This window comes from Castor canadensis, chromosome 16, assembly GCF_047511655.1.
Source record: "Castor canadensis chromosome 16, mCasCan1.hap1v2, whole genome shotgun sequence".
Classification (NCBI taxonomy): Eukaryota; Metazoa; Chordata; class Mammalia; order Rodentia; family Castoridae; genus Castor; species Castor canadensis.
The window spans coordinates 13830390-13852334 of record NC_133401.1 but is presented as its reverse complement, the minus strand read 5'-3'; the positions used below and the strand labels follow the sequence as shown (position 1 = coordinate 13852334).

Sequence of the window (21945 nt, the reverse complement as noted above, 5' to 3'; positions counted from 1 at the left end):
GATGGACCGCCTGTGGCCGCTCTAGCCCGCCGGGAAGCTACCACCAAGAGTGAGGCTCCAGCAGTCACGTGACCGCGCGTAGTCTCCCAGGCGTTTCCCTCCCTGTGCTAGCGAGCAGTGCAGCCAATGAGAACGGCTTAGACCTGGCCCCCGCCGGTCCGCAGTGTAGCCGGAGTGCGCCTGCGCGCAGGTGGGGCAGAAAGGCGGGGCTCCAGCCCAGAAGGTGCGTGCGGGCTGGGTCTCGGAGTGGGAGGCCTGGAGTGCAGGTACTGTGTGATCTGGGGGCTGTCCTCCTTGCGTTACCCCCTTGTTTGTAATGCATTCCTCCTCTTATGTCGTCCTTGGTCCATTTATGTCACTCATTCTTTCTCAGGTCTTATCTCACTGAAATTGTCACTATTCCCCTTCAGTCGCCATCACCTTCCTTATGTCGCCATCAGCCCCTTTAAGTCGTCATTTGCCTTCAGTCACCCGCACTGCTTCTTTTATTGCTAATTCTCCTTCAAAAAATGCTCACTTTTAAATCTTAATCAATGTACTCGTTTCCTGTCACTATCTCCCCATATTTTTGTGTTTGAGACAGGGTCTGGCTGTGTAGCCCAGGTTGGCTCCCAGTCCTCCTGCCTCAGGCTCCCGAGTGTTGAGGTTACAGGCGTGTGCCACGATGCCTGGCTCATCTCATCCCTTGTACCTCGATCACTGTCCCCGTATATCTCTGTCCCCGTATATCTCCCTCCCTCCCCTGCCACCAATGCTCATCTGACAGTCACCATCAATGCTTCATGCCCCCAGTTTTTTCTCCATAAGAGCCACTCAGCAGTACAACTATTTCTCTTCCCTCCAGGTGTCCATCATTGCCCTGCATCAGGTTTCACATACTCTACCATAACAGGTCCTCCCTAATCCTCTGGGTAACCTTGACCTCCTAATCACACCTCTCCACCCCCAGCTTCCTTATCTGCACAAAAAGACACCCACACCAGGGAGGAGTCATTTGTTCCTGTGACATGGTGATCTTGATATGGCATTTGGGCTCATACTACTATTAACCATGTCACTCTCCTGAACCCCTTTATCGCCTGCTCACAGTCCCCCCCCACAAGCTGGACTCATCACTCCCATGGCGTTGGCACACTCATCGTCATGGCTGTCACAGCAGTCATGCTACCCCATAATCTCCATGTTGCCTTCATAACTGCCACATCACCACACCTGAGGGGGTGGTTCATTGGCCATCTCAACCCTTGCTTCTGGTAGTCCTTAATACCCATCTCTTTGTCTTGTTGGATTGAGTGACCCCTGCACACATACACACACACAAGATGAGAGCCAGAGCCGTAGCTAGTGCTGTGGGAGTCAAGGAGAGCATGGAAGTTGAGACTGTAGGTCTTCCTGGACTTCTGGAATTGGGGGTATGGAAAAATTAAGCAGGACCCCCACACCTCAGTCAAACCTCAGCAGTCGTGAATCCTCAGGCACAGAGTGTCTTATTCATTCAGCTGGCAGTGGGCAGTGTTGTGCAGTGGTTAATGATGGGGTGGGGAGCCTGAGGTCTGGGACACCCTGGCTCTGATCTTGGTTCCAGCACTTAGTAACAAAAGAGCTGCATAACCTTGGCGTGTGGCCTCACCTCTCTGTGCCTCAGTTAATACATCTGCAGTGAAAACACAAGCTACTCATTTAACATGTTTCCTGAGCCTGTACTATGCTCCTAAGGCTGTGCTAGACAACGGGGACAAATTGGTGAGCAAGACAGAAAAGTCCCTGCTTTATGTGGTGTACATTCTATTGGGGGTGTGGCTCACACCTATAGTCCCAGCTACTCAGGAGGCAGAAATCAGGAGGATCTTTCTTTGAAACCAGCCTAGGCAAATAGTTCGAGGGACTCTTTCTCAAAAATGCCCAATACACACACACAAAAAAAAGGGCTGGTGGAGTGGCTCAAGGTACAGGCCCTGAGTTCCAACCCCAGTAAAAAAAAAAAAAAAGACAAGAAGTAAACATGGTAAGTAAGTAAATAAGTTATTTGGTATGTTAGAAGAGGGATGCAGAATGCATACTCAAGATTGTAGCTTTATTTTTTAAATTTTCATTATATAAAATATGTGTATACACACACACACACACACACATTTCTATTTAGTGCTAGAGATCAAACCCAGGGCCTCACACATACCAGACTCCCACCCTGAAGTTTTTTGTGATCTTTTTTTTTTTTTTTTTTGGTGGTACTGGGTTTGAACTCCCTTCATGCTTGTAAAGTGGGCATTCTATCACTTGAGCCACACCTCCAGTCCTCCTACCCTATAGTTGAACAGGTTTTTTGAGAAGGTGACATTTGAACAAAGATTTGCAAATAGGGGAAAGAGCATTCTAGCAGGTGAGAACAGCAGATACAAAGGCCCTGAGGTCATAGCGTGGTTGGAATATTTAAGGAATAGCAAAGAGAGGAGAGTGAGAGGAAAGAGGAGATGGAGAGGAGGCCAGAGAGATAATGGGGCAGACTGAGGGCAGATCATAAGGCTCAAAGAATACTGGCTTTTATTCTGAGTGAGGTGGGACACATAGGATTTGGAGCAGAGGAGGGACACGATCAGATGTGACATCAAGCCATCACACCAAGCAGCAGCAGCAGCCCCAGAACATCTACCTGAGATGGACTGTTTGAAGAGAGAGCCTTCTTCAAGCTGCACTTATATATCCTTTTCATTGGGACAAAACTTCAAAAGCCCCATCAGCGACTTGGAGGGGATGGGAGGGTGGGGCTTTTGAATGGCAGGGCCACCACTAGGCTCAGCTGCTTTGAATATACAGATTATAAACCGGAAAGACAGCTGTTGTGGGGCATCTATCCCTGAAACTCTGGGACAGTCTGGGTTCAAATCATGGCTCACCTTGTCCTAGCTGTGTCTCCTAGAGCCAATTACTCAACCTCTCTGGATCTTTCGTCACTTTGCCTGGTGAGTGGAATTATATACACATACATACACATGTATATAAGGTATACTTATATATGTGTATACAATGTATAGTTATATATAACACAAACATAACATGTATGTTTATATATACACATACATGCACACATATATATGCATATATAAACTTTTTTTTCAGTAGGGAATTGAACTCAGGGCCTTGCTTTTGCTAGGCAAGTGTTTTTCTACTTGAGCCACACCCCAGTCCTTTTGTTTTCAGATAGGGTCTTGCACTATCTTTACCTAGACCAGCCTCAAATGCTCAGTCCTCCCACGTCCACCACGTGAGTTGCTGGGATTACAGGTGTGTACCACCACACCCAGCTTGAGTGGAAATTTAAGAGACTTGTAGGGGTGGCAGGGTGGTAGAGCACCTGCCTAGCAAGCATGAGACTCTGAGTTCACATCCCAGTATTAGCAAACCAACAAAAAGAATAAAAGGGACTTTTGTGAAAATGAAGTTTATAAAGTACTTCAAAGCAAACCCACTTCACTAAGCATGGGCACTGACCCTGTCACCTGAGTCCTGAACTCTTATAGCCTCATGCGTTCCCCCAGGTGGCTGGGTGCCTTGCTGGAAGTAATGAAAAAAGATCTGCTGTACTTTGGTTTTTGTCGTGGTTGTTTTGAACTCAGAGCCTCACGTTTGCCAGGCAGGTGCTCTACCACTTGAGCCACTCCACCAACTCTGGTTGTGTTGGAGATGGGGTCTCATGAACTATTTGTCTGGGCTGGCCTCAAACCTCGATCCTCCTCCTGTCAGCATCCCAAGTAACTAGGATTACAGGCATGCGCCACCAGTGTACAGCCTTCGTTTTTGGTTTTTTGAGGCAGGGTCTCACTCTGCAGCCCAGATTGGCCTCAAACTCATGATCCTCCTGCCTCAGCCTCCTGAGTGCTGGGATTACAGATGCATACCACCATGCCTAGTATATGTTGTTATTTTTGAACTGGGGCATCACCCATTTTCAGTTGTGATGTCACTGTCCCCTTCCCAGCACAGATCATATATTTCATTCATTATTATCTGACTCCCCAAGAGACTGTCATCCATAGAGGGATTTTGCTTGTTTCTTTCTTTTTTTTTCCAGTACTGGGATTTGAACTCAGGACCTACACCTTGAGCCACTCCACCACCCTTTTTTTGAGATGGATTTTTTCTGACAGTCTCAAGCTATTGCCTGGGCTGGCCTTGAACCATGGTCCTCTGGTCTCTGCCTCCTGTGTAGCTAGGACTACAGGCATGAGCCACCAGTACCTGGCAGATTTTGCTTTTTTCTGTTTTGTGCTGTTGCTGTAGTTTCTAGAACAGAGCTTGTCAATGAGTAGTCAATGGACATGTTTGATTGAATGAGTAGATGAATGAACTGGCAATTGAGTACCTGGTATGTGCTTCTGTGTGCTCGATAAGACTGAGGACATAATAGTGACTGAGATAGTCTGAACCTGCACTTATGAGGCTCACTCACTGTCCAGTAGGAGAGACAGACCACTCACCAGGCAGTGACAGCCAGAGAGGTTATGACTGATAAGGGAGGTTAAGAGGATGGGGATGGGATGGGAAGGCACAGGGAGCCTGTACTGGCCTTGGTGGTCAGGGAGGGCTTCCTGGAGGAGGTGGTAGATGCACCAGGAGGGATGAGCAGCAAGGAGGGGAGAGGAAGGTGAGCTGGACAGGAAAGTAGCTATAAGTGGTTTGGTGAGGAATATGTGGTTTTGGTTCAAGGAAGTGAAAGATACTCAGAATGGCTGGGGGCAAAGTATGGTAAGACAGTGAGCCAAAGAGATCACTGTGGAAAACTCATTCTAAGTCCTAAGACTTTGTTCTGGGAATACTGAGGAACCAGTATCAAATAGAAGAGGCACTGGAAGGTCGAGTGAGGGCCAGGAGCCCAAGGAAGTGACTGGAGTAGGGACCCAGATGGGAGAGGCCAGGCCAGAGCTAGGAGAGGGGTGAGGTGGGAGATCCTTGGGACAAGTTATAGGGGTCCAACACAAGTTCTGGGGCTGAGGGAGGAGGTGGCACCTAGGCTGAGACCTGAAGAAGGGGTAGGACAGGTGTCCTTGAAATGGGGACCTGGAAGAGGAGCAGACAAAGGAAAGATGGTGAGACAGCTGGGAACAGGTGGGTGTGAGGGCTCCAGGGACATGGGAGGCCATGGAGCTGAAGCTGGAGTTCAAGGGGGAGGAGGGAACTGAAGCTGTAATGGTGGATGAGGGACCATGGGGGGGGGTGTCCAAGTTGGTTCCTATAGGTCAAGGTAGGAAGTTTGGGTCCTGAGGTCAATAGGAAGCCCCAGAAGGTTTTTTGCTTATTTTTTTTTCTTTTGGTGGTACTGGGGTTTGAACTCAGGGCCTCATTCTTGCTAGGCAGTGCCTCTTGAGCCACTCTTAAACAACTCAGGTTTTGGAGTTCCATGGAGGGGTCCTTTGAAATAAAAGACCTACTGCTTAAAACAAAACAAAATAGTTTGCAAAACCAGTGCCCTCCACTCTGTTTTCTACAGGCTATTAAAGTGTTCAATCCGTCAGTGAAAATCAGCTCCTTTGAACATGAGAACATTGGTATCGTAAAGCATTTGGAAGACCCCTTGGTTTGTAAATGTCTCCTGTGGCCCAGCCAGAGCTTCCTGGGCAGCCCCCTTCTGTGTGTTCTCCATGATCCACCTTGAACTCCCCCCTCTCTCTCAGCCCTAACTCTCAGGCTGACTTCCCATTATCTGCAAGAAGGAAAGCTGGTTATCATCGGGTATAAAACAAGTGTCGCTAGGTCTAAAACAAAATGTAAGAAAATCTTTCCTCAAACTTTTCCATTTTACTGCTCCATTCCTTCTGCTCTCTATGACATGTACGCAGTGATCCCACAGGTAGAGGAGTGAATCAGATGCAGACAGAGCTTTTCCTTCTCTTTTTGGTGGGACTGGGGTTTGAACTCAGGGCTTCACGCTTGCAAAGCAGGCACTCTACACTTGAGCCACACCTCCAGTCCATTTTGCTATGGTTATTTTGGAGATAGGGGGTCTCATGAACTATTTTCCTGGGCTGGCCTCCAACCACAATCCTCCTGATCTCAGCCTCCCAAGTAGCTAGGATTTCAGGCATGAGCCACAGGTGCCATTTTTTTTTTTTTTTTTTTTGCAGTACTGGGGTTTGCACTCATGTCCTACACCTTGAGCCCCTCCAACAGACCTTGATAGGGTCTCAAGAACTATTTGCCTGGGCTGACTTCGAACCTCAATCCTCCTGATCTCTGCCTCCTGAGTAGTTAGGATTACAGGCATGACCACTAGCACATGGCTTTTTTTTTTTTTCAAATGATGATGATACTGGAGTTTGAACTCAGGACTTCATGTTTGCAAGACAGGTGCTCTACCACTTGAGCCATGCCCCAACTCTTTTTAGTTATGTTTCAGATGGGGTCTCATGTTTCCCTTCCGAACCCCAGGCTGGCCTAGACTACAATTCTCCTACCTATGCCCCCTGTGTAACTGGGTTCACAACAGGCTTGTTTGTTAGGATGGGATCTCCATGGGCTGGTGGAGTGGCTCAAGTGATAGAGCACCTGCCTAGCAAGCGTGAGGCCCTGAGTTCAAAAAAAAAGAAATGGGATCTCATTAACTTTTTACCCAGGCTGGCCTCCAACCATGATCCTCCTGATCTCTGCCTCCCAAGTAGCTGGGATTACAAACATGAGCCACCATGCCCAGCCAAGATGTTAGCTTTTTTTTTTTTTTTTTTGGTGGTACTGGGGTTTGAACTCAGGGCTTCATGCTTGCTAGGCAGAGCTCTACCACTTGAGCCACTCCACCAGTGATGTTAGCTCTTTGAAGGACACATCTGTGTTTCTTACCTGCGATGAAAGTGTATACAAGGTATTAGGGGCCACATAGACCCCACCAACCAGAATATATCAGGGTTTGTTGACCTAGGAGAGCCCTGTAGATGGCCTTACTGATGCTTCCCAGCAGATGTGCTATCGGCATTTATCTCCCCATTGATCAGATAATGAATGTGGGGCTCAGAGAAGAGAGCCTCTTTTCCAGCTCCCCAGAGCTGAGCCCTTCAGACAAGTATGCGACAGGTATGTCTCTCCTGTAACATTCACAGATCTCTGCCCTGCAGGCAGGTATGAGATGATCCCTGTTCACAGACAAGGCCAGCAGGGCTCAGGGAGTCAATCCCCATACCCAAGGCCATTCATCAAGAAAGTGGCAGAGGTAAGATTTGAACCCCAAACTCTCCCAACCAAAGAGATGCTGACGGGAAGGGATCGAGTCACATGGAGGTGGGTGTTCAGGCAGCTGTGACACAGCACATGTCTCAGAAGCCTGACTGGATTTTGCTTCCTCTTCTGTGGGCTGCGGTGTTGTGCCCCAAAAATGGGCATGGCCACAGGCAGGGGAAGTGGAGGATATTCTGTGGGCTATGAGGGGGTGCCTTTCCTGGCTGAAGTGCCCCCCAGGATCAGCCTGGGTTGGTTGAGTTGCAGCCCCTGGGGGTTTTGAGGTTCCTGGAACACAGGCATGGGAGGAGACAACAGCTCTAACCTGCCCTGCCCACTTCACTTGTACCCCGCTCTGAGACGCCCCCCTCCCCTGATCTGGGGCTGAAAGGGACCAGATTCATTTTCCAGCTTAGGCCATAGCACTCCAGAGGCTGGGGTCTGGGGGAGGGGGCACCCCAGCTAGGAGCCTGAGCCTCAATATCACTTAATTTCCATAGAAATTATGTCCATTTTGGGGCTGGGCATGGTGTCACACTACTGTCATCCCAAGTACTCAGAAGGTTTGAGGCCACCCCAGGCAAAAAAGTTAGCAAGAACCTATCTCAGAAACAAGCCAGGTATGGTGTTTTATATCTATAATCCCAGCTACTCTAGAGGCAGATGTCGGAGGACATGAATTTGAGACCACCTGGGAAAAAGCAGGAGACCCTATCCAAAAAAATAACTAAAACAAAAAGGGCTGGAAGTATGACTCAAGTGGTAAAATGCCCATCTAGCAAGCAGGAGGCCCTGAGCTCACCAGTACTGCCAAAAAGAAAGAAACAAATGACATGCATTTTAAATAGTAGTAGAGACCTACCATTTTGCCTCTGGGGTGGGATGGGGTCTCCTGGAGGGTGGGGGCTACTGTCAAGAGTTTTAATAGTCACATTTATTGAGAGTCTTTTGCATATCAGGGGCTATTCTAGTTACTTGCTTTCTGCTGAGGATTGAACCCAAGACCTCACACATGCTAAGGAAGTGCCCTACCACTGAGCTACATCCAAAGCCCTGTGTTCTCTGTGTTAACTTCTTTAGATCAGGTTGTTGTTTAGATGGATTTTTGGACATCTCAAACTTTCTCTGTTCAGAACCAAGCCAGGCACAGTAGTGCATGGCTATAATCCCAGCACTCAAAATGCTAAGGCAGGAAGATCACATGTTCATGTCCAGCCTGCTATACATGACAAACAAAACAAAATCAAACTCCTGGTCTTTTCCCCACACTTGCTCCTCTCATTCTTCCCCAGACCAGCCATCTGTGTGGTTGGATCAGTCAAACCCTTGGAGCCATCTTGGCTTCTTCCTTATTCTCCAACCCGCATCCAGTCCAGAAATCCCATTGTCTCCACCTTCAAACTGTGTTCCAAACCCACCCATTCTTTATCTACTCTGTCTCCTGCCTGGATGTCCAGCAGCCTCCACCCTGGGGTTCCCCAGGCTTTTTCCCACACACAGCCAAAGGGACCTATGAACACCTCTGTCAGCCAGGTATGGTGATGCCTGTAATCCCAGCACTCACAAGGCAGAGGCAGGAGGATCTAGTGTTCCAGGCCAGCCTGAGTTACATAGTGAGTTCCAGGCCAGGCTGGAGTTATAGCAAAACCCTCAAAATTAAGCCCAGACCTTTAAAAAAAAGGACTGGGCTGGCAGAGTGGCTCAAATGGTAGAGCGCCTGTTTAGCAAGCATGAGGCCCTAAGTTCAAACCCCAGTAGGGGAAAAAAAAAAAGGACTGGGGATGTAGGTCAGTGGTAGAGTGTTTACCTGGTGTTCACAAGGCTTGGATTCCATCCCCAGTAGTACACAAAAAGAAAGAAAGAAAAGGAAAGAAACACCTGTGTTGTTTCCTCTGGCCACTGTAACATAACAAAGTATTACAAATTTGGCAGCTTAAAACAACGAAAATGTTGCCTGGGCTGGTGGCCAGTGACTACTTCAGAGGCAGAGGCAAGAGGGGCAGGAGGATTACCTTTCCTGGTTGGGTCCTGGCAAAAGTGGAAACCTTATCTGAAAAACAAAAGCAAAAGGGCTGGGGGGCATGGCTCAAGTGGTGGAGCACTTTGCAAGCATGAGGCCCTGAGTTCAAATTCCAGTACTGTGCCCCCCCCCCCCCGCCGCCAAAAAAAAAAAAAGACACCTCTGTCTTGAGACCAGAAGTCTGTGGGAGATTCCATTCTTGCCATCTTCAGCTCCTGGTAGCTCTAGGTATGCCTGGGCTTGTGACGCCATCACTCCAGTCTCTGCCTCCCTGGTCACATGGCCTTATGTGTGACATCTCTCTCTTATAAGAACACTTGCCTTTGACTTTGGGGCCTACTACAACAGTGCAGAATCTCATGTCAAGATCCTCATTTTCTTTTTTAAATTTTGAAACAGGGTCTTGCTACAGAGCCCAGACTGGCCTCCAACTCTTGAACCTCCTCCCTCAGGCTTACGAACACTAGGATTATAGGCATGTATCACTACATCTGGCTCAAGATCCTAAATTTAATTACATCTGTTTTTTCCAAATAAGCTCACATACACAAGTTCCATGTCAAACATTTTATTTTTTGAGGTCACCAACTCAGCATAACACCCAAGGTCATGTTCCTCCTTTGCCAGGAAGCCACCCATGACCCTGTCCTACTCACCACCAGTCCAGGCAGCCCTGCAGGACCTGGCCTCTGTCTGACTCATCTCCTTCACCTCCCTCCCAACCAGTCTTATACAGACACTGCACTTCTGGCTCCTCCCATCCACACCAGACAAAATCCTGCCCCAGGGCCTTTGTACTGGCTATTCTCCCCCAGTAGTCAAGTAGCTTCCTTCCTCCCCTCCCTGCTCACTCCTCTTCTCTGATTCCCAATAGTGTGTATTACCTTCTGTCATATTACAGTCTCTCAATATCTGGGGGCAGTGGCTTCCAGGACCTCCACTCCTAAGAACATCAATTTTTTTTTCTTTTTCCTTTCTGCAGTATGAAGGATTGAACTCAAGGCCTCGCCCTTGCTAGGCAAGCTTGTTACCACTTGAGCCATGCCCTCTGCCCCACTGAACTTAACTTTTTTGTTCTTTTACTTCTTTTTCTTTCTTTCATTTTTTTTGGCCAGCACTAGGGTTTGAACTTAGGGCCTTATGCTTGCTAGTCAGGTGCTCTACCACTTGAGCCACTCTGTTTTTTTCTGAGATAGGGTCTCTCAAATTATTTGCGCAGGCTGGCTTCGAACCTTGATCCTCCCGATGTCTGCCTCCTAAGTAACTAGGATTGCAGGCATGAGCCTCTGGCACCCAGCCAGATGTGTTTTTATTGATCTTGGCATCCCTAATTTCACATCACCTGCTGTTTCAACCCTCACCCCAAATAAAACATTTCTCACCAAGGCCTTCAAAAATAAATAAAATCAAACCTTTTCTGCTTCTCCCTTCCCCCACCCCCAATCTCTGGTCCACTTAAGACTGTTGTCTTCTGCTGATGACCTTATCAGCTTCAGATAACCCTGAGCTGTTGCCCTTTCTTGCAGGACTTTTTTTTTTTTTTTTTTTAAGGATAAATTTTTAAGTTGCCCTGGTTGGTTGGCCTCAAACTCCTGAACTCAAGTGATCTTCCTTCTCTAGCCTCCTGAGTAGCTGAAATTACAGGCATACACCATTGTGCCCAGAGTGTTTGTTGAGTCCTTTTTTCTTTCTGCAGTGAGATGAAGAGACCATGTATGCTCTGCCCTGCACTCTAGGATCAGACATTGGTGGAGAATTGTTTCCTAGTTGTCCTGTTCTCCCTGGATCTGGAAGTGGGGAGAACCTAGCTTCTTTGGGGATTTTTTTCTTCCTTTCTTTTGGTACCAGGGCTTGAACTCAGGGCCTACACCTTCAGCCACTCCACCAGCCCTTTTTGTGTTAAGTATTTTCAAGATAGAGTCTCTCAAACTATTTGCCCAGGCTGGCTTTGATCCTGATCCTTCTAATCTCTGCCTCCTGAGTAGCTAGGATTACAGGCACAAACCACTGGTGCCTGGCCTTTTTCCTTTTTTGTGGTACTAGAGTTTGAACTCAGGGCCTCATGCTTGCTAGGCAGGTGCTCTACCACTTGAGCCACTCTACCAGCCCTGTTTTGGGTTGGGTTTTTTTTCAAGATAGGGTCTCTAGAACTATTGTGCCCAGAACTGGCTTCAAACTGCGATCCTCCTGATCTCTGCCTCCTGAGTAGCTAGGATTACTCTTACTATTTAAAAAAAAAAAAAAAATCTTAGAAATGCATGCCCTTAATTTTTCTTTTTTTCAATTTTTATTTTTTTGTAAGTAACCCAGGTGTGGGTTCAAGACCAGACTGGGGCACATAGCAAGACCCTGTCACACAAGGAAGAAGAGAGACAGATAGACAGATGAGAACAGATTTCCAATAAAAAGCAATACTGACCCCCTCCCCCAACCCCTTTCTGTTGAAGGCAGCCTCTTCTGATGCTGTCACTAACTCCTCTCCATAGATTACCTTTTCGGCTGTATCTGTTGATTGCTGTGTATTTGAGGGTTAAATGTGTGGGGGGAGGGGGGTCTCCTATTACATCTCCAGCTGAGGCTTTAAATCCTGCTTGGGGGATAAGGAGATGGGAAACAGAAGCTTGGATCTCAAAAGAAAAAAAAGTCTTAATCCCTATCAAAATTTCAGTTGGTTTAAAGAAAACTCAAATACTGTAATCCAAACACTCCAAGAGAAAATCCACCATCCCAGTCCTCCACCTTTCTCTTCCCATTCCATAGCGTGGGCTGTCTTCGGCTGATTTTTATCACTTCCTCCCTCAATTATATTATTTAACTTCAGTCTCACCATTTTACTTATGAAATGTTTTAATTATTAATTTTATTCATTTATTTTTTGACTAGGTAGGTAATGCATGCCCATAACACAAAAAACTCACAAGGTCTGTAAACCAAAAATGATGTGTTCCTTTTTATGTGTGGCCTCCACGTCCCTCGTGGTGGAGGGGAGCGCCTTACGAGGAGCGTGGCAAAGCCCATCCCCCAGCCATGTCCCCCCCACCCCCATCCCCCCACCCGCGCCAGGTTGGCGGACTGTGGGTGCGGGCCGGGCCCCCCTTCTGGCTGCAGTGAGCCGGGCTGACGCGCGCACTGCGCAGACGCCCCGCTGCAGTGGGCGGGGCCTGTCTGTAGGCCCCGCCCCCATCCCCTCCTTCCTCACGCCCCTGCTCAGCCTGTCCGGGCAGAAGCTGGGGCCCCGCGGAGGTAGCAGCAGCCGCCTGCAGAGTAAGGCCTAAGTCCTTCAGGGGGAGGTGTTGGGGGGAAATGGGCTGTAGGGTGGTGGAAAGGCCCGGGTGGTCCTGGGTTTCGAACCTGAGCTGTCTGGTCTGGTAGGTTACCTGAGGATGAGGTCAGAGGAGCCACCTGAAAATGCGCCCTACGGAGTCCCAGAGCGCAAAGATTCGGGGCTCCCCTGATCCTAACCAGCATTTTCTTTTTGTTGGGCAGGTCTAGATTAGAACTCAGAGGAAGATTGAGAAGGGCGCTAATGGGGTAGGGGTGCTACGGGGGCGTTTATGGGGGGGCAGCGTGGACGCTGAAGGAGGAGGGGGATGCAGAGGCTTTGGATCTTGAGGGATTTCGAAATCCCTGCTGCCCAGCGCCCAGCTTCCTCCTTTTGGGGTGACCGACGCAGTGCCAAGAGTCCCCGTGATCATGGGCAATGATCCCATAAACCCTAGACTAAACTGCCCTCTGTGGTGTCCCCCAAAAACCCAGAACACCCACACAGTGCCTCCTTTTGTCCCCCCAGTTCCGAGACCCTGCCTGACACACCCACCTTCCCGCCTGGGCTCTACTTATCCCTCAGCTACCAGGCACGATGAAGCCCAAACTGATGTACCAGGAGGTAGGTGGATGGGAGGCCCAGTGAGGAGGGGCTGGGTGCAGTGGAAGGTGGGAGACCCATTGAGCTGCACTGTTACACCCCCACCTACCATCCCCCAGCTGAAGGTGCCTGCTGAAGAGCCCGCCACGGAGCTGCCCATGAATGAGATTGAGGCATGGAAGGCAGCGGAGAAGGTAGGGTCCGTCTGCCCCTGATCTGTCCGGGGGACGGTTGGGCTGCAACCCCGCCTTGGGCAGGCTGACCGCCTCCTCCTCCCCACAGAAAGCCCGCTGGGTCCTGCTGGTCCTCATCCTGGCTGTGGTGGGCTTCGGTGCGCTGATGACTCAGCTGTTTCTATGGGAATATGGGGACTTGCATCTCTTTGGACCCAATCAACGCCCAGCCCCTTGCTATGACCCCTGCGAGTAAGTGGCAGGGGGAGCTGGATGTGGGGGGAGGGGCCCTGCCAGGCCAGGGGCAGGAGAACAGGGCCTTCGCTCAACCACACCCATTGCTGTGATAAGGAGATTGCAGATGCCCAAGTGCGTGCCCACCCCTTTCCCCCCCACACAGTGTTTCCATGGCAGCTACAGCGTCATCTTCTATGCAGATCTGTGAACAAGTAGACACGCACAGCATCCTCCATCCACACATGCAGCCTTCCACACCATCTCTAGACTGACAAATGCAGACACAGAGTCATGAGTACAGGCACATATATAAATACAGCCTTCCATCCACATCTGTGGGCAGACAGGTGAGCACTAGTGACCCAGGCCATTATCTCCCACCCCCTGTGGCTGATGCTAGCTCTACCCTCTCCCCCCTACTAGAGCAGTGCTGGTGGAGAGCATTCCTGAGGGCCTGGACTTCCCCAATGCCACCATGAGCAACCCCTCCACTAGCCAGGCCTGGCTGGGCCTGCTGGCTGGGGCTCACAGCACCCTGGACATCGCCTCCTTCTACTGGACGCTCACCAACAATGACACGCACACGCAGGAGCCCTCTGCCCAGCAGGTATCCACTAGCCTGGGCCCTGGCTAATGGGGTGGAGGTGGGGTTTCCCCTGAAGCCCTAGAAACAGGTGGGTGTGACTCAAGAGAATTGGCCACAGGTGTTTGGAAGCATCTGTCTTCATAGGGTACTCTGGACTGTCAAAATCATCTACAGTCTTCTGAATGTCAGGGTGCTGGTTTGGTTACAAGGGATTAGGCTGACAGATGTCACTTGCCCACAAGCTACCGACACCATCACACAAAGAAATGAAAGAAAGGAACATATGAGGCACTCACAGCCTCAAACAAGGTGCCACCTATCAGCTAGTCATCTCCCCTCTCAGGCTTCAGTTTCCTTGTCTGTAAAATGGAGCCAACATATAGCACCTGTCTTGCAGGGCTCATGTGAGAACCCTGCAAGAGACTAATCCATGAAAAATTTTAGCACAGTGCCTAGCACAGAATCATCTTTTTGTAAGCGTTTGCTGTTAACATAGCCTTCCTAAACTGGGCATGATGGCACTGCCTGTAATCCCAGCATTCAGGAGGTTTAGGCAGGAGGATGCAAATTTGAAGCCAATCTAGGCTATATAGTGAGACCCTGCCTCAAAGCAACAACAAGAGCCGGGCTCTGGTGGCTCACACCTGTAATCCTAACTGTTCAGGAGGCAGAGATCAGGAGGATCTCAGTTCAAAACCAGCCTGGGCAAATAATTCAAAAGGTCCTATCATGAAAAAAGTCATCACAACAAAGGGCTGGTGGAGTGGCTCAAGGTATAGGCCCTGAGTTCAAACCCTAGTACCACAAAAAAAAAAAAAAAGAAAAGACCAAACAAAACAGCCAGGTGCAGTGGTTCATGCCTGTAATCCTGTCATACAGAAGGTTTCGACAGGAGGATTGCAAGTTTGAGACCAATCTACATTGTGAGAACCTGTCTCAAACAATAAAAAAGAAAACAAAAACCCCTGATGAACGCACATGTGCAGGCTCCTACCAAAATGAATCTTAGCAAATCCCATTGCACTAGAGTTCTCCAGTTCTCAGTTTCCTCACCTGCGCTGTGGGGATTGTAATCAACCCTGGTCATAGGCTTGTGGCAGTTCAGTGAGTTCAAACATGAAAAGCCTAGAACAGGGCCTGGCACACAGCAGGTACCAGAGAATGACTGGCTGTTACTTTTAACATTGTGCTGAGCTCACCCTATACCTTCCCCAGCCGGAGCCTCACCGCTAACATCCTAGGAGGCACGTGGGGGCCTATCCTTGACATTTCTAAAGTAATGAGTCTTTGGTAGGTCCCTGAAAGGGAAAAAGGCAGGAAGACCTTGGGAATGGGGGCGAGGGCGAGTCTCAGAGCAGCCAGGTAGACATTTAAAACAGATAAAGAAGAGCTTTAGTTTGGTGTCAGTGACTCACTCCTGTAATCCTAACTACTCAGAAGGATTGCGGTTCGAAGCCAGCCCAGTCAAACAGAGATCCTATCTCAAAAATGCCCAACACAAAACAGGGCTGGTGGAGTGCTTTAAGTGGTAGAGTGCCTGCCTAGCAAGGGTGAAGCCCTGAGTTCAAACCTCAGTACAATAAAAAAAAAAAAAAGCTTTAATATTTTAATCTGTGAATCCTTTAATCTATAAAGATTAATGGAAAGCCTGTTCATTCTTACTCAGTCTCAGAGCTGAATCTTGCAGGGGTTGGAGTGCTGGCTGGCCCACCCCTGAGAAGCTGTTCCTTCCCTGCAGGGCGAGGAGGTGCTACGGCAGCTACAGGCCCTGGCACCTCGAGGTGTGAAAGTCCGCATCGCCGTGAGCAAGCCCAATGGGCCCCAACCACAGGCTGACCTGCAGGCCCTGCTGCAGAGCGGTGAGCTGGGGACAGGAGGGGTGGCAGGCCTGGGGCCATTCAAGCTGGCCCCTGACTGCTGCCCCTGTTGGCCTCAGGTGCCCAGGTCCGCATGGTAGACATGCAGAAGCTGACCCATGGAGTCCTGCACACCAAGTTCTGGGTGGTGGACCAGACCCACTTCTACCTGGGCAGTGCAAACATGGACTGGCGCTCACTGACACAGGTGTACCCCCACTCCCTGCCCAGCTTCCCTTCTAGGCCATGTCCTGCCACCTAAAGATCCTCCAATTCAGCCCTCCACTGCCCTCTCCCTGCTCCAACCTGGGGTTCCCTCCAGTCCGTCATGACAGCTGCCAGCCAGGCACAGGGCAGTCAAGGCCCTGGCCTCTCATTTGGCCCCCCCTATTCATTCCCTGCATGTCTATTCAAAACCCAGCTCTGTCCTGGGGGATGCTGGGAACATGGTGGTAACAGATGGACTTTGTGAATTTGCGGGATGGAGCCTGAACTGTCACCAGGCAGTGACAGCCTAGAGGGATCAGGATAAGGGCAGGTGCAGGCAGAGGGCTGGGGATGAGATGGGGAGGTGCAGTGGGTAGTGGGGAATGGGACAGGACATCAGAAGGAGGTGATAACTAGGCTGATAAGCCAAAGAATTTGCAGGAATTAGCATGAGAGAGGAAAGCAGGAGCAGCCTAGGCGGTGATGTGAAGAAAGAGGACAGGACATCGGTTCCTTAATTCATTTCAACAGATACTTCTGCAGTGTCACCCACAATGCAGGGCGATGTTGGAGATCCAGCTGTGGCCAGGACACCCCTGGTACCTGTCCTCCTGCCAATGGGGAGATGGGTTTGACACTACTGCAGAGAATGAGGAAGGAAGCCCGAGGGTGCTGAGAGCTCAGGGGAACGCCTGGCACAGTCTGGGCAGTCCAGGGAGGCTTCACGGAGGAAGAAACACTTCACTTTAGACCTAAGAATGAGCAAGAGCTAGTTGGGTACAAGGCAGAAGCCACAGAATATGCAAAGCTTCCAGGGCTTGGGGGTGTGGCTTATGGCCCTGAGCTCCAACTCCAGTATTGCCAAAAAAGAAAATAGCTTCAGGAAACCTGGAGCTTTGGAAAAACAGAAGGATTTTCTACAAAGCTTGAGTCAAATTCATGCCTGTGAACTTAAGGTCTTCAGGTTGAAGATCTAGGAAAGATTGAGGGACACAGAGGAGAATGGGCTGGTTGTCCTTGACCTCAGCACTGCCCTCCCACAGGTCAAAGAGCTGGGCGTGGTCATGTACAACTGTAGCTGCCTGGCTCGAGACCTCACCAAGATCTTCGAGGCCTACTGGTTCCTGGGCCAGGCAGGCAGCTCCATTCCGTCAACCTGGCCCCGGCCTTACGACACCCGCTACAATCAAGAGACACCGATGGAGATCTGCCTCAATGGGACCCCTGCTCTGGCCTACCTGGCGGTGAGTCTGAGGGAAGCAGGATGGTCACACGCCATCACCCACAGCCTCCCTCTGGCCCTGCCTGATGATGGTTGGGAGGGGTGCCCTGACCGCTGGTCTTCAGGCCCTGTCAGGAGCCTGGGAAGTGTTTCAGCCTCCCTAGACCTCCGTTTCATCTGGAAAATGAGTACCTAGTATTTCTAACCTCTGGATGAGATGCAGCTGGGTTCATGCACACCAAGTCCTTCACATCACCCCATATAGCAACAGGTGAATTTCCATTAAAATAAGTTAGGCCTGGGGGTGTGGCTCAAATTACATAGTGCTTGCCTAGCAAGTGTGAGATCTGGGTTCTATCCCAGTAACCACACACACACACAAAAAAAAAGAATTAGAATTAAATACAGTGCTCAGTACACACACTGGAAAGTGGCTACCATATTGGAAGGCATAGAGACAATGTTTCCATCACTGCACAAAGCTTATGGGACAACTCTGCCTTTTGTGTATGTGTGTGTGGTGTGTGTGTGTGTCTGTGTGATTTTGGAGTTTGAACTCAGGGCTTTTCATGTGCTAGACAGGCTCTGTGCCACTTGAGCCACACCTCTAGCCCTTTTTCTTTCTTTTTTTTTTTTTTATTTAAGACAGGGCCTCACTGTCTTAAATAGGCTGGCCTCAAACTCAAGATCCTCCTGCTTCAGCCTCCTCAGTGCTGGGATTACAGGCATGTACCACCATGCCCAGCCAGCTCTTGCCCTGGAGCAGATGTTGAGCACATGAGACAAGGCATTACTACTTTTAGCTGTTGATGTTTTTCCCAGTTGGGGTGAGCCACCTGGATCCCAGCAAGTCACCTGGCCAAGCCCAGGGTCACTGTGGAAGGCACGATGGCTTGTATGTAAGGAAGCGTGATTCACTGGGGTCCTTTGCTACAGTGGTCTGCTCTGACCACCAAGGCTTCTTCCTCCATGACCACTTTCCCTTTCAGAGTCTCAGGGTTATCATCCATCTGGAGAATTGAGGGGGCTGGGCATGTCACTGGACACAGAGGACCTGTGCAGTCAGGCCAGCTGTAAGCAAGGCAGCGAAGAGAGTGAATGGAACAGACCATGGCTACAATCACCTGAAGGGCTTGCTGAGACCAGGAGATCCCTAGTTGGGTATGGTGGTACACACCATAATCACAGCACTCAGGAGGTGGAATCATGAGGATCTAGAGTTCAAAGCTGGTCTGGGCTCTACAGTGAATTCCAGGTCAAAGTGGGCTATATGAGAAGACCCTGTCTCAAACAGCCAAAGGCTCTTGCCTATAATCCTAGCTACTTGGGAAGCTGAGATTGGAAGGATTACAGTTTGAGGCCAGCTTCAGGAAAATAGTTTGCAAGACTCTCTTCAAAATAACGGCGGGGTGGAGGGGGTGAGAAGGGGGGAGAAATGACCCAAACATTGTTTGCACATATGAATAAAAGAAAAAAAAAATCAGAGCAAAGTGGACTAGAGGAGTGGCCTGCTTTGCGAAGCCCTGAGGTCAAACCTCAAACCCATCAATTGAAAAAAAGAAAGAAAGAAAAGGCTGGCAGAATTGCTTAAGCAGTAAGAGTGCCTCCCTATCAAACTTGAGTCCCTGAGTTCAAACCCCAGTGTCGCCTAAAATATGAATAAATAAAAAGTCAAAGCAGGAAAAAGAAAAGGATCCCTAGACTCCACCCCAGCATTCTGATTCAAGAAGTCATACACAGTGAGGTCCATGAATTTTCATTTCTCTCTCTCTTGTTTTCTTCTGTTTTTTTTTTTTTTTTATACTGGGGTTTGAACTCAGAGCTTTCTCCTTGAGCCACTCCACCAGCCCTATTTTTTGTGAAGGGTTTTTCCAGATAGGGTCTCCTGAACTATTTGCTTGCGCTGGCTTTGAACGGTGATCCTCCTGATCTCTGCCTCCTGAGTAGCTAGGATTACAGGCGTGAGCCACCAGCGCCTGGCTTCTTTCCTTCTTTCTTTAGGTGGTACTGGATTTGAACTCAGGGCCTTGCATGTGCTAGGCAGGCCCTTTACCACTTGATTTTTTTCTTTTTTGTTTTTTTCTTCCCTTTACCACTTGAGAAGAAATTTCTAACAAGTTTCCAACTGATGCTGTTGCTGCTGAATCAGGAATCACTTATACTCACTTAGAGCATAAATTGTGGAACCAGGCAGCTCGGCTTCAAATCCTGGCTCCATTAATCAGCTGTGTGACCTTGGACAAGTCGCTTACCCACTCTGAGCTTGTTTACTCACCTGTGAAATGGATTATCCCTCCCCTTTGCAGAGGCTGAGGATTCAGTGAGATCCAACAGCTCTTGGTGAGCTGTCCACACACAGGGTGCACTGCGATGATGGCCCTGGCAGGGGACTTTTCTTGACTGTCTTCTCACCCTTAGAGTGCACCCCCACCTTTGTGTCCGAGTGGCCGCACCCCAGACCTGAAGGCTCTGCTCAGTGTGGTGGACAATGCTCACAGCTTCATCTACATCGCGGTCATGAACTACCTGCCTACCATGGAGTTCTCCCGCCCGCGCAAGTACTGCTGGGCGTGGGCGGGGCTCAGGATGGGGAGCCCCTGTGGGGGAGCGAGGGGCCGGCTCAGAGAGCAGACAAGGGGGTCAAGTCAAGAGGACAGATGGAAGCGAAAGCACAGGGAAACAGAGGTGGTAGGAAGAGAGTGACTAGACGTTCAAGGTAGGCAAAAGACGGAGTTACTGAGAATACAGGGATGAGGTGGGGGAAACAAAGAAAAAAGATGAGACTGTTAAGGTAGGGAGCAGGAATGGGGAGGTGGGGCTAGAGACTGAGGCAAGAGTGCAGGGTGTGGGGTTTGGAGAAGTAGAAAGCATGGACTGGAAGCCAGGTGCAGTGGTGCATACCTGTAATCCCCGAACTCAGGAGTTGGAGTCAGGAGGATTACAAATTCCAGGCCAACGTGGGCTGTATAGGGAGATTTAGCTCCAAAAAAAAAGGATGATTGGGCCTGGGTTGGGGCTTAAAGAAGGCAGTGTGGGATCAGCAGATAAGATGGAAGGACTAGCTGGTGCTGGTGGCTCACGCCTGTAATCCTAGCTACCCAGGAGGCAGAAAGCAGGAGGATCACAGTTTGAAGCCAGCCCAGGAAAACAGTTCACAAGACCCTATCTCAAAAAAAAAAACCCATCACCAAAAGGGCTGGTGGAGTGGCTCAAGGTGTAGGCCCTGAGTTCAACCCCCAGTACCGCAAAAAAAAAAGATGGAAGGATTGAGTTTGCTAGGAATGGAAGCCAGAACAGGAGACAATGGATCGAAAGAGGCTCTCAGAAGCCAACACGAGACCCAGGGTTGGATCCCCAAAGCTGAGAGTGAAACCTGTGGATAAAACTGCCTCCTCCTGATCCTCTCTCCACCTCATCACTCTCCCAGATTCTGGCCCGACATTGACGACAGGCTACGGCGAGCCACCTATGAGCGGGGTGTCAAGGTGCGTCTGCTCATCAGTTGCTGGGGACACTCTGAGCCATCCATGCGATCCTTCCTGCTGTCCCTGGCTGCCCTGAGGGACAACCACACCCACTCTGACATCCAGGTGGTAAGCAACCACCCCACCCCTCCACCCTGTATAGGCCAGTGTTAGGGGTACCTCCTGTTTAGAGCTCTAGACAGGATGGAGAAGCACAGACAGAGGGTCAGGGATGGGGTGGAAGGTGCAGGCAGAAGATAGGGGACCCAACTGCATACCCACCCTTCAGTCCCGTGGCTTTTGTGACCTCTCACCTGCACTTCACACACTTCACCATCCTCCCTTCCTTTCCCTGGCAGAAACTCTTCGTGGTCCCCGCGGATGAGACCCAGGCCCGAATTCCCTATGCGCGTGTCAACCACAATAAGTACATGGTGACTGAACGTGCCACCTACATTGGTGAGTGTCCTTAGCACAACCAGAGTAGTTGAAAGGAGGAAGGGTCCAGGCCTAAGGCCTGGCCACCCCATGGGGCCCTTACTCTCCCCCCTAACCACCCCCAGGAACCTCCAACTGGTCTGGCAGCTACTTCACGGAGACCGCAGGCACCTCTCTGCTGGTGACTCAGAACGGGCGCGGTGGCCTGCGCAGTCAGCTGGAGGCTGTTTTCCTGAGGGACTGGGACTCCCCGTACAGCCATGACCTGGACACCTCAGCTGACAGCGTGGGCAATGCCTGTCGGTTGCTCTGAGGCCTGGTCCAGTGGACAGGCTGAGGCCTTCAAGGCCCCCATGGACCCAGATGCTCTGGGTCCTGGTCCCTGTCTCCATGCCCCTGCTTTTGTCTGCCCCTTTGTGGCTCCACGGGCTCTCCCCTGCGCTCCCGCCGCTACCTCCACCCTCACCGGCCTGACGCTATGGCCCCAGGACCTAGCAGAGCTTGGGGAGGGATCAGCCCCCAAAGAAGTGGGGGGTGCATGCTGGGCCCAAACCCCTGGCCCACCCCCCTCTCCAGGGCAAAGAGGGCCCAAAATTATAATAAGTAAATAATTGTCTGTACAGCCTGTGCCTGACTGAGTGGTGTGGGATGGGGTGTCAGGTAAGGGATAGCTGGCA

At 50.1% G+C, this 21945-nt stretch overlaps 1 protein-coding gene across 3 annotated transcripts; it reads left to right on the top strand.

The window, feature by feature from the left end:
• Positions 1-86: 86 nt before the first annotated feature.
• Positions 87-21888, top strand: Pld3 (phospholipase D family member 3). Of its 3 annotated transcripts, none has more exons than XM_020166951.2 (12): positions 87-223; positions 13011-13106; positions 13205-13279; positions 13368-13510; positions 13919-14102; positions 15820-15940; positions 16018-16145; positions 17188-17388; positions 19785-19924; positions 20794-20959; positions 21190-21289; positions 21394-21888. In XM_020166951.2, the coding sequence occupies exons 2-12, from the start codon at positions 13080-13082 to the stop codon at positions 21579-21581; spliced, it is 1473 nt and encodes a 490-aa protein (XP_020022540.1). In that variant the 5' UTR covers positions 87-223; positions 13011-13079; the 3' UTR covers positions 21582-21888. The 3 variants fall into 3 exon arrangements, with proteins under 3 accessions (XP_020022540.1, XP_020022539.1, XP_020022538.1); XM_020166950.2 differs by having other exon boundaries at positions 108-266; XM_020166949.2 differs by lacking the exon at positions 87-223 and adding an exon at positions 12352-12484.
• The last annotated feature ends 57 nt before the right edge of the window (positions 21889-21945 follow it).